General features: G+C 45.6%; 2 protein-coding genes across 2 annotated transcripts in view; both read right to left on the bottom strand.

Moving 5' to 3' along the window:
- WDR83 (WD repeat domain 83) overlaps positions 1-12,581 on the bottom strand; it is a 37,894-nt gene extending 25,313 nt beyond the window's left edge. The window contains exon 1 of the mRNA XM_063120519.1: positions 12,407-12,581. The gene's annotated coding sequence lies outside the window, so the exon portion shown is untranslated. The remainder of the gene's footprint in view (positions 1-12,406) is intronic.
- IER2 (immediate early response 2) lies at positions 5,214-7,969 on the bottom strand. Its single transcript, XM_063120518.1, has one exon. It carries the CDS (start codon positions 7,760-7,762, stop codon positions 7,004-7,006), a length of 759 nt encoding a protein of 252 aa, XP_062976588.1. The 5' UTR covers positions 7,763-7,969; the 3' UTR covers positions 5,214-7,003.
- Positions 12,582-12,758: the final 177 nt, after the last annotated feature.

Below are 12,758 nucleotides of genomic sequence, written 5' to 3'. Positions count from 1 at the left end.
GTAGGGGAGGGGGAATACAATGACAACATCAGGAGTCCGGGCTTCTAGCATAACCTGCTCTAGCTGTAAGCTTACGCAGCCTGTCTACAAAGCAGTTTCCCATGGGTGCTAATTATTCTGAGGTGTGCCCCATAATTGCCCAGGTTGGAGCACTTTAATGAGGCTGTCTGGCTGCTCCCTACCCACGATAGTATTCAGTAGTAATTCCACATGCTGAGGAGTGTAGTAATCGTGGGATCCGAGCCTCACCCAGCAATGTGGCAGAGCATGAGAAGAATGGCAAGGGTGTATCCGCGTAGGTTAAAGAGAACTGGGGCAGAGCAAACCCACTCTGAATAAAAACTTGTGAGCAACTCGGGGGGGGGTGCTACATGGTTTCCCTGCAACTTTCCATCTGGACTAGCTGGAGTGTCACAAAAAGCAAAGAATGCGGCATCAGCGGAGCAGAGGTATATGGTAGACTGAATTCTAGGCTGAGTTCAGAGGGAAGGAATTAATCTGAAAGGCAGACCTTCTTTTGATTGGGATGTTCTATTGATCAGTGTTGATGGGGAGAAAGGGATCACTCAAAGGACAACTTGGCCTAAAATTATTTATTATTATTTATTAGTACATTTATATCACACCTTTTTATTTTTGCATGGAGCCCAAAGTGGCATACATGTTCCTCCTCTTCATTTTATCCTCACAACAACTCTGTGAGGTAGGTTAAGCTGAGAGTCAATGACTGGCCCATAGTCACCCAGTGAGTTTCATGGCCAAGTGGGGACTAGAATCCATATCTCTTAAGTCCCAGTCCAACTCTGTAAACACTACACACTAGCAGACCAATAAGTGCCAGGGGTCTGGAACCTGGGTTCAATTGCCAGCCTTGTAACCTGAACAAACCATGTTCTCAAAGGCCAGGAATATAACCCAAGAATCTTGAAACAGGTGGTACTAATAGAAACCGACAAAGTCTGTGCATGTTTAGGTGTGAATAGCAGGGCATGTGGGTTTGATAAATGGGTGTGCAAATCTCTCTATATTTTGTTACTTCAACTATATCCTTTTGATGCTGTGGTATTTCGCCCCGTTATGTGTTGTATGTGTATCGTGAATCTAGGGAGTCTTTAAAGTACATTCTTCTAAATAAAGCAAAGGGAAATTCTATGAAACCAGAAGAGAGAACGTTAAAACTCCATACTAATTATATTTTATCATCTATTGGGAGTAACTGGTAGATGAGAAAGCTGTGCTTATCAGGCCGAGAAACTCATCAGATGGAAGGTGCAAATGCACCCGCTATGGTGCTCTCCCCTCCCCTCTTGCCACCCCACCCCGTGAGAATGCAGGAACTTCAGCAGGTGCCGGATACAGCCTGGTTCATGGTAAGTCGGAACAGGCCATCCGCTTTGGTATCCTGTCTCCAGGGGTAGCCGATACACAGGAAATCAACCTGACTGCATTTAGTGTGCTAGGCCTTCCTTGCTCTGCAGCCCTCATATCCTGGCTTAGATCCCCCCCCTCCTTCAGCCTGTGCCTTTAGGGGGTGGAGGGAGTTCAGATTCCTGGCAGAGTCACACTGTGTGAGTGGGAGCCATTAGCTATGCTGCCTTTGTTCTGCTAGAGATGTGCTTGGGGCGTTATCAAAGACCCTTCTGTCTATTCACAGGGGGAGTGTCTTGCACAGGCAATGGCGTGACAGGGCCCCGAGGTGCAATGCAGAATCGTCTGGGCTTTCTGGGTTTCCCACACAGCACCAGAACCTGAAAGCTGAAAAGGGCAGAAATGCTGGAATTCACACACATCTTTAAAAAGTAGTTTAATATAATGTTGCAAACAGGGGAAAGAAAATCTGTCATTTTTAACTCTCCAGTTACCAAGCTCTTTCTTGAAAACAACCAGACTGAGGCATATGTTATAGCCATATGACATGACAATGACATGTGGAAAAAGTCCCATAGATGTAAAACACAATATTTCCCCTGTCATTCTGCTTGCAAATATAAAAACCAGCCTTCTGCTGAGGCAGATCATGGTCCATTTAGCCCAGGAGTACCTGCTCTGGCTGGCAGCAACTCCTCAATGTATGAGACAGAAGTCTTTCCTCTTCCTCCTAGGATCTTTAGAGGCAAAGTCATGATAGGTTACATGTGGATCTAGGGGCATTGGAAACTACTGCTGGTACTATTCTCCATTACTTTCAGTGGGCTCTTGGGCACCAAGTAGAACATATTTAAAGCCAAGCAGTCCAAAAATAATTTATTTTAAGATTAAATTGCATATATTTCAAAGTATCTTTCCTATCAGGAGATAATGGATTTCCAGAACACAGTGGAGTTGTGGAAGTCAAGCATGCATTGAATGGAAAACCTTGCATCATATCTAGCCAGAAGGAACGGCTTGCAGCTTGTTTGATAGTCTGGCAAAAACAGCCCCCTGCATCTCATAAAGCAAGCCTGATCCTTGACCTTGAGCAAGGAAGTTTATATACATTCCCTCCCCTATTCCTTGAAGTTGCTAACAAGGATAACTGTTGGCAATGGTTCCTGGCCCTAATTAGTTACTCTGTCACAGCCTGAGCTGAAAATACTATTGCAATAACTTCTTGGGAAGTCTCTCCCTGACACAGATCAGATGCACAAAACAGGCAACATCCTTTATTAGGCCCTCATGTCAGTGAAAGTATTATTAAGCTATCATGTTGCCCAGATCTTATTGTCAAATATTAGTTTATATCCATGCAGGTTACTTAGTAGTGCATGGCATTTACATATTTCCGGCAGATGATTCTCTCATCTCAAAAGGCTTCAATCAAAAAAATGCACTGACCAAGAGGTTACAGAACTATGTAAGTGTGGTTCACAAGAGCAAATAAGGCATTTTAAGCTTCTACAAAAATACCATTTAATTTTAATCTCAAAAACAGACACCTATTGTTTTCTTCTTTGTCCTGTCTGTGCTTAGAATGATAGACACACACTCTGCTTCTCACACACTTTGCATTGCAAAGTCTGTCTTCTAATCCCTGCCTCAATTTTAGACATTCTCCTGCCCTAACTTGTCCCATACATAAATGCATACCCACTCCCCTCTGATAATTCGCAGCAACAGTGTACAAGAGAGAATATGGGGCCTTTGTATTCACCACACCTGACTAAAAGCAACATGAGCATTAAAGGCCTACGGCCATATAGGTGCGCCTTCTAATCCTAGCTAGACTTTCTAGGCTCTTTTCAGCACTCCCAACTGTACTTTATAGTAGGCCAAACATTATATCAGCAGAAGGCCCCCAAATTTCATTTGCCATTTGGGATTACTGTACACAGAAAGCTCAGCTGTCACAGAAAAGTAGGATGTGGTCCTATGTCCTTGAGCATTTTGTGCATGGAGTCAGAGCAGCCAAGCTGTGACAAAGACAGTCTTTTCAGCTGACTCATTGATGGGTGGAGTGGATTGTTGAGGGAAGATGTACAGTTGGACTGAACTTGAGGCCTAGTTCTCACAGCAAATTGTTTGTACTGAAAGGTGGTCAGTCATGCAAGACCCACCTGCAGTCAGACATTGGACAGCCTAGACACAGGCTTACCGCTTCAGTCAGAATTAAGACCTGAGATTCTCATGTGTCCAGCAAGTGGCAATCCCACACTCCCCACCACTACAAAAAAAATCCTGAACAAAGAAGAATGACCAACATCATCAGGCACCTTACTTCAGAAACCTCAAATACTTCATACCAGTTGAGGAATTAATCTTATAAAAGGACTGGGGCAAACAACCACCAGATTGCTGTAGAAGGGAAAATTGCCAGGTTATAGCCTCTCAACTGGCAGCAGCTCAGATTACAAAAAGTAAATTCCTGAGCCTTGAATCATAACAGAGTTCCTTTAGCCCCTGGGGCCCCATCACCATTGATCTCACCCCACCTGCTTGCTCAGCTGTCTCATGGAGCATCCACTGAAACCCGCAGGGTTCCACAAGGAAAGTACTTAATAAATCCTGGGTGCATTACCCAGGGCGTTTTGTTTTGTTTTTACTACTGAAGCCAAATGCTGGATCGTACCCAAAGCACACATCCTCGGGACAATGCATTATTTAAGAAGCTCACATACACTACAGTTATTAAAATGGGATATCTCCATTCTCCAACGATCTATTTTATTCTCTTAAATGATCAACTACCCCTTCCTTGCTTCAAATGTCCTGTGACTGCATTTGCTCCTGCAAAAACCACTGGAATTAGAACCAAGAGACTACTACCACTTCCTTGGTGATAACTGAATAAAGCCACCCCTTACCTAACAAGAATTTATAGCTATCCTGTTTCCATTGAAGAAAATTACGCAGCCTTTCTTGGCGATTTGCAATGGTGTCCAACACCCATGACGTCCAGTCTGACAACCTGTATTGCGCCAACAAGTGCTTATGAAAAGCTTTCCATTACATGAACCAGGGGCTGCAGGCAAGCACAAGATGCTCCCTTTGAGAATTACCTCAAGATACTGCAGCTGCTAATGTTTTGCAAAGCGCACACACATCCAAGCTCCTGCTTGCCAGCACTGTCCAGCTGGCTACTGGCCCATGTTTATGGAAAGGCTATTTTGGTTCATCATAAACAAGTTTACAAGCTGTGTTACTGGAGCTCTAAATATAAGCTTCCCATGTTCTCACACCCATCCTGAAACCACGCATTGTTATGCAACTCAAGCTACTTGACCCAAGTTACCTGCTATGGTGAGATCTGAAAGGCAATCCCAATCGTAAGAGCCTAACAGAGATGCCCAGTTACCCTGAACCAAGCAAGGCTTAGCCTCTGCACAGTATCAAACCCCTCCCCACGTCAACTATCTAATTAAACTGAATACTCTTAATTTGTAAAGGCTTCTGGGTTGGCTTTTGGAGGATGTTGTTAATGCTGTATCTCATAGTTGAATAATTTAGGTTTCCAGCAAATTAACAACCCATGTGCAACTGCTCGGAATTTTGGCACTTTTAATGATCAAGGGATTCTCTGTGCTGTCACCAATTTGTTATTCAAACTTAAATCCTCTTTCTCTATTCCCTTATTTTGTACATTCAAATAATTTCTTTATTTAGCAAGAGGCCTCAACATAGGACCCAATAAGTATTTTAACTTTCTCCCCTCTCACACCCTCTCCACCAAGAGATACAGAACCTTTTATGAAGTTTGTCTTTGTTTTACTTTAGTAAAGAACTAAACACCACAGGAGTAAAAAAATCAGATGGTCTTTATTTCACTGACCAAAAATATTAACACCATGAGGGTAAGAAACAGAAACAAACAAGCCTGTATTTTTGCCCTCTTCAAGGCAACCGAAGATAAATGCAAATTACATACAGTTAGCATTACAAAGTACCGTGACAGTGACCAATCTATTGCCAGTTTTAAAAGCTAGAATTTTAGGAACATATTCCCATTGTTTCCAATCCTAAAGCTAGAAGTTGTATCAAACACACACTTTAGAAGCACTGAGATGACACACCAGGTAAATCCAGGATAAGAACTGTTTCACACATTTGAGACCAAGCAGAAGAAACACTTCATGAACAAAAGGCAAAAATGGTGTTAAGGAATCCCATAAAATGACTCCATTTACTGTTTTTAGAAACAAGACATTGCAGAACACATACCAATTTAAAGAATTAGAATACAGGTTTCATTGCTCACATTCCCCTTAGTTGGGTGAAAAAAAGTATCCAAGCTGAATGTGGAATAGAAAGAGGAAAAAGACGTGTTCTGTTTTTACATCCACATTATGCCTCATCACTGTGCAATGTGTATCAACAGCTTCAGTCATCTAGGAAAACCACCAGCAAGCCTTTAAGGTGAATATCTTAAAGAAAAAAACCACTCATCTTCCTCTCCCCCACCTTCCAGTCATTCAGGACTCCACCCACACCTAAAAAAAACCACACATACACACACACACAGCTAAGGCAACATGAGCAGGAAATCCCCTGCACTCCTGGACCCAGTGTAATGCAAATGCTAGTCATATGAGAGATGTGTCATAACTAGTATGACTGGTCCGGTTTTTCCTCCCTTCCTTCTGTTCCTGCTCTCACCATACACACATTGGCAAGACTAATCTGGTTTTCAGATCTTCTCTGGCACAAAGAGAAGGCCACTTCATCATCCTTAATTACTAGGTAAGAAAAAAGGGGTGGCCCTGAGGAAAAGAATGCTGGGTAGAATCTCCCCCCCCCCCACACACACACAATCTAATGAGTGGGACTGACAAAAGCTGCTTTTCTTCAACAGCTCTCTGCAGGACTCTTTTTAACCCTTCAGGGGAGCTGCCCCAGCTGCCTAACAAACCTTAAATCCTTTCTAATCCCATTCAGAAAGAGAGGGCAAATTAAAACAAAAATATCAACCCAGAAGTGGCAACAGCTTGAGTTAAGGAAAGGCAGGATGAACACGTCACTGTTATTGAATAGCACCAAAATAATAATAATTGTGCACCCAGTACAGATAGTGGTTGCTTTCCACCCGAATCCGGATTTTAAAAGCCTGACTGGTTGCAAGTCTATCCCCTTTCCCAGGAGATTGTATGTCTTCCCCCCACCCCCAAAGTTATATTATCTCGTCCAAGAACACCGACGTTCTCGCTGGTGCGTCCAATCTCTCGTTTTGGCGAACAACAGCCGCGTTCCAGGCTCACTGCCCGGGTTGGGGTGTCCTCCTTCGGCGACCGTCTCTCCCACAGCCTTTTGTCTCGCCTTCTTCCCAAGCCACCAGAGCGTCTCTCGCCTAAACCCGGAGGGGAGGATGGAGGAGGGACCCACTCGTGCTGCCCCCCCCCGCTCGCCCGCCCCCCAGTCCATCATCAGCCTCCCGCTGTGCGTCTTCCTAACCGCCAAGGCCCCGCCACCAAGGAGAGGGGGCCGACGCGCCGGGTGGGAGGCGATGTTCAGCTCCTCTACCGAGAGAGGGGCTTCCGCAGGCTCCGCTTCTCCGGAGAGAAGTTTCCAGCTACGAGTCCCTGGCGGGGGCGCTTTAGAAAGCCACCACAGCCCTCACCATTATGCTCAGCACGCCGTCGCCTTGCCTGCAGCTCGCTTTGGGCTCGTCGGCGCCTTTGGCCGGCGGAGGCTGGAGGATCAAGCCGGAGAACCGGTCCTGCAGGACTCGAGCTAAGCTCGGGAAAGGCCCCTCTTGGCGCTGCGGCTGCCGTTCGCCTTCCTCTTCCACCAGCTTCGCTTTCTTGCTGGGCACCAGGCCGGCTTCGGCGGCGCCGATCTTGCCTAAGCTGCTGCTGCGGCGCTTGCGGCTAGGCTTGGCGGCGCTCGGCGGAGGCCCAGAGGCGCCCCGGCTCCACGCAGTCTGAAGCAAGGACTGCGTGGGCAAGCTGCTGCTACTGCCGCCGCCGCTGAGCTCTTCCTGCGTCTCCATGGGTTCCGGGTCGAGATTGGCAGAGGCCTGCTGAGCCTCCACAGACTGCGGGCTGGGGGGAGGCCCCTCCTGCTGGGCTTGGGGGAAGGGGGTTGCCGGGGGCGCCTCCAGATGTTGCGGGGCGGGCGCCTCCTCCTGTACGTCCAGTTGCGGCTGCCGCCCGGGAAAGTCCTCCCCACTTCCAGCGCTCATCTCGTCCTCTTCCTCCAGCTTGGCGGAGAGGTAGAGGTCGCGGGCGTTCCGCATAACGAGGGACAGCTGTAGGCTGCGGTGAAGCCGGAGGCCGCCGCGTTGCATCCGCGAGTGGTACATTTTCCACACGGACATCGTCATAATACGCTGCGCTTCTTTCTGCACTTCCATGATGGCGGAGCTGGCTGGCTTTTGCGCGCGGCAAGGCTTCAGGCGGACTCGTCGGGCCTCTCCGGAGCCGGGAGGTTTCGAAACCCGGGCACTTTCTTCCCCAAAAGGCGAAAGTGGCGCGCGCCCCCCTTCTCTTCCTCCTCCTCCTCTTTTTTTTTTTTTTTTTTTTTCAGAAGCTCAGCCTCTCCGAAGCGCTGTTCCTTGAAACGTCCGCCCAGACTGAACGGGGCCGCGCCCAGCGCGCTTGTTTTTATACGCCCGGTGATCTCAGCGCCTGGGCCTCCTCCGCCCACCCTGCGAGCCGCATCCGGCCCTTTGCAGCGCGCCACTGGCCGCCCTCCCCGAGAGGGGGAGGGGTAGGCGGAAATATCAGGGAGGAGGAGGAGGAGGAAAGAGCCAACGGCCCGGCCGCCAAAGGGGATGGGACTAGAAGGCGGCTTCTGCTGCTCACAACAAAAGAACCTGGGACTCCGGCTGTATGAATGCGGTGGCTGCACGGCTGTCCAGAGAAAATGCACACCATGGGAATGCTGTGCACAACCTGTGGCTGTGGATTCCTTAGTGAATTTATTTCGGAGTAGAGCTATTTGCTTCGTTGGGATTGGAAGGAAATTCACAGTGCAATCCCATACATGCCTAATCTGAAGTAATTCCCCATCCGTTCACCGGGGCTTACTCCCTGGTAAATGGATGTAGGGTTGTAACCTTAAAGCTACAATCCTATACACATTTACCTAGGAGTAAATCCCCTAGAACTCAAAAGGGGCTACTTCTGAGTAGATAAATAACCACAAGGGCACAACCTCTGTGTAAACTTGGTAACTTCAACAAATGCTCAATGAACATAGTTTGGAGCACTGCAGGAAATGCTCAGTGTACATCCATTCAGGCCAATACAGTTTCTTTGTGTCTACAACCCAACCATTAGTTCCATAGTTCTCAAAGCATCAGGTAGACCATACTGCAAGCAGAGGTTAAAGGAGGTAGCAGCTCTAGTGTGACCAAGCTTAACCAAATCTTTCTGCATATCTTCATTAGGTTTGGAGGGAGGATAGTTCGTAATGCCCCTTTCTTAATTAATATGGCCTGGTTCACACATGCATGGAGATTGTTCTACATTACAGTCTTAATGACTGAAAGAACTAAATTCGTGGAAAAGCAGGGCATTTGAGATGACATGTCTCTGAGTCTAGGTTACATTTTGTGATGGCTCATTCACATATGCAAGCCATCACATACTTATTTATTTGATTTATACTCTGCCTTTCCACCAAAGAAATGGCACTCAAAGCAGCCATCAATAACCAAAATTCAACAAATACATTAAAACACAATAAAAACAACAATAAAAGGATAAAAACAGCACCCATCCCTAAGGACTACTTTACATGCCAAAGACCTACTTGAATAAATACGTCTTTGTCTGCTGGCAGAAGGACTTGATATTGTAGCCATCAAGTAATAAATATGCATGCTTGAATAAACCCTCTAAAATAGTTAACTGTTCTTTCCTGCTCGTTTCCACAAGTGACACATGCAGCCCAATCCTGTCCATGTCCACTTGGAAGGAAACACTACTGATTTCAATGGGACTAGGACTGCAGCTTTAAATTGCTTTTTGCATCTTCCAGATCAGTAATTTAATAAAAACTTAAAATTGGCTAGATTGAAGTAAGTTCCATTGTCAAAAGGTCAAAATAGATATGTTCACAATGAACATGCCTTTATCCTGTCAGTTAATACGGGTAGTGGTGGTAATGCACTGTTTTGCTTCCTTGGGGGGGGGGGGAGGGTTGCACATTCAACAGCCAAATTGTCTTGTCCTTATGTAGAGCTACTGCTAAAGCAAATGCAAATATACATATACGTGACTCAATGAGTTTTAATTTCATTTGCCATTTAAAACCTCACTACCTAGATCAACCACAAAATCTTTGTATTGTGGTTGCAAGTCAGTGCTTGCAATCCCCATATTTCATCTAAAGCTGATTAAGCCTACTGGCTATAGCAAATTATTATTATTATTATTATTATTATTATTATTATTATTATTATTTTATTTGTATTCCGCCTTTTGCCCAATACTGGGCCTCAAGGCGGCCTTACAGGCATTTGAATTAGTTGTATTCGAAACAGAAAAACCATGAGTCATTATAAATGACCCAAACAATGCAAAAACTCCTTAATAGGTGCTACAAGCAGAAGTAAACTGTGAGTATTTTATACCTTTTGAAATCTCTCAAGCTCTTGCCACATGTGAGTTATGTGAGTGCAAAAACATTATATAGGTAAGCATTGACTACATGAACCTTTCAACTTTGTTACCAAAGTTGATGCAGTACTGATGTAGTACTTTGAATTACCTTCTTTGCCGTTCAGCCCAAGCACAATAGTTTCCTAAAGTATAAGAAAAGGTCAGCTCCACTCCTGTTCTCTGTCAGGAGCAACCCTGACCCAGATATTGGGAAGAGGCCAAACTGAGTATTCAGAATTTAGTCTTGTATCCAAAGCCCATTCCGTGGCCTGCCAAATTTTACAACAGGCCTGTTAGCTGCAGGTAGCATGATGTCACCCTTTGATGCACTAGTGCAAATGTAGCTGGACATGCAAGAATTCTTGCACATTTCCAAGAGTTAAGGCTTTCAGTCTGTGCAAACATCTTTGCACTTTGGTACATAAATATATGAGAATTCAGTGTTGCTTGCTGCAGCCAAGGGCCTAATATGGGCAGCAAGTCTCCAGCTAGGGCATGAGTGGGAGGATGTGGCTTTTCCTGCTTTACTACTCTAATTGCCCAAACGGGAAAAAGAGAGCTCTGGTTATGTGTCCTTCCTCAGTAGCAGCACCCAGAGGACTAGCAACTTCCTCCTCAGTTTGTGTCTGCTTCTCTCCTGCGCTAGCATTGCCCAAACAGTTTTGAAACTCCAGCTGCCAAGCCTACACATGGGCTCGCTCTCAGATTGCATCCTTATTTTCTCACACTCTCACTCGACTGTGTTACTTACTGTGTTTACGCTAAATGGAATAAACATGGACTAATTGTCTTCATCTTTAAGGTGCCCCAAGACCCTTTGTTGCTTTTGCTGCAGCAAACAAGACCTCCCCCCTCTAGAAATGGCTAGATGCAATGTCATCCTCCTTTTGCATGTGCATCACAGTTTATGTTTGCAACATAATGTTTGCATTTATGTTTGCAATCTGTGCACATGATCGTAAGATTACACTTAAAAAATCATTGTTCCTGTTAAACCTTTCACTGATTTGACAGCCTGGTGTGTGTGTGTGTGCTTTGCCTTTGCACCAAAACACCCAGGTTACTGTGGCGGATAGGAACTCTCAGTCCTGGCTCTCTATCGATTTTCCCTCCAGGGCTTTCTTCGTTTAAGAGGCTCCTTCTTCCGCTTAGGTCAACCCCGCTCCCGCTACCCATCCCCCGGCCTCCTTGGTTACGGTTTCCTTGCATGTATTATTGGCCCATGACGACAGGGGGAGGAGTCGAAGTTGCGTTTACCAACGTTCTAAAACTGCTGACGTTTGTTGCAGTCTTGCTTCCTGTGTCCATAAATGGGCAACAGGACGAAAGGCTCAATTGAATTTCCGGGAGCTCGTCCAAGGAATGGCTCTGCCTTGCCATCCATCTGTTTACTCACGCCGCGACGCGAGGCAACACGACACTTTATATACACAGGCTGCGCACATATTACTAAACCCTGCTGCCACAGCAATATAATAATCTATCCATACATAGCGCATACCATTTGTTCATATAGAAGAACCCAGTTCCTCGAAGTTCCCAGTACACAACACCCCCATCAAGCTAATATTTATAAATTAATATTGCCTCTGTACCTTTTCTCTCCTATTGATTTCATCATGCTACAAGCGTTTCCAAGCAACTTCCCCTGTTATCCGATCTGATCACCCTTACACATACACCTCCTGCCCTGACTTGGCTGTCGATGGGTAAACACCTATCACAAAACTCCCACGCGATCCAAGATACTGCTTTCCTTCCATTTCCAGAGAGGTGTCTGTGTTAGTCTATTGCTGCAAAAACAAAGAGTTTTTCTGGCATCTTAAAAGGCTAACACTTTTATTCTGGAATAAACTTTCGTGGACTTTAGCGAGTTATAGTCCCGAAAGTTTATGCCAGAATAATGTGCTAGTTTGAAGTGCCACAACACTTTCTGTTGACTAGAATGGCTGAGAAGGATAATAAGGGATTGTATCAATGATTATTAGAAATTATTTCAAAATCTTTTATTAGAGCAATGCTTTTATTAGGCCAACTCAAAGGTCATAAAAATGACCTTTAGCTGGCCTAATAAAGGCATTGTTCAAATATCGATTTTGAAATTCTTATGGCCATCATGACAACCTTTGCTTTTCACTTTCCATCCATAACCCTGTTTTGGGGAAATTGTACACGGATAAACCATTTACACTTAAAAGCATATGCAACTGTTTGCCTGACTGCTACATCACACTTTCCCAGCCCTACTCTCTCCACTTGTATAACTCTTTTCCTTGCCTGGAATATACGCAGGCCTATATAATCTGCACTCCATCTGCGAAGGTTAAACATGGCTAAAACCGCCATCCGGTGCACAAGCGAACTTCCATTTTTAACAGAGTGCAATTTACTTCCGAGTAAACATTCTTCAGGTTTGTCTTAGCGTCCCATTGAAACGGATGGAACAAGTAAGTAACAGTTCGCCTTTGCCGGATCTGGGCCTCTTTTTACCGTACATGTTGCCTCCCGTCCCTTATTATTGCGACAGGCCCACATGGAGCCCACACGCGTAATCCACTTCCCTTCTTCCTTCAGCGGCCGGCGTGTCCATGTGTACCAAGCCTGCTACTACACTGACACTGAATGCGGGGGACGGGGGAACGGACAGACACATGCAGCGCCTTTGCCCCGTGTTTAACTACCGTCCCTGATGGTATCTGGGACGCACAATCACGGATACGACTGAAACGCTCCACCCACGAA

This window comes from Elgaria multicarinata, chromosome 3 (genome assembly GCF_023053635.1).
Source record: "Elgaria multicarinata webbii isolate HBS135686 ecotype San Diego chromosome 3, rElgMul1.1.pri, whole genome shotgun sequence".
Classification (NCBI taxonomy): Eukaryota; Metazoa; Chordata; class Lepidosauria; order Squamata; family Anguidae; genus Elgaria; species Elgaria multicarinata.
This window is presented reverse-complemented; position numbering and strand designations above follow the sequence as displayed.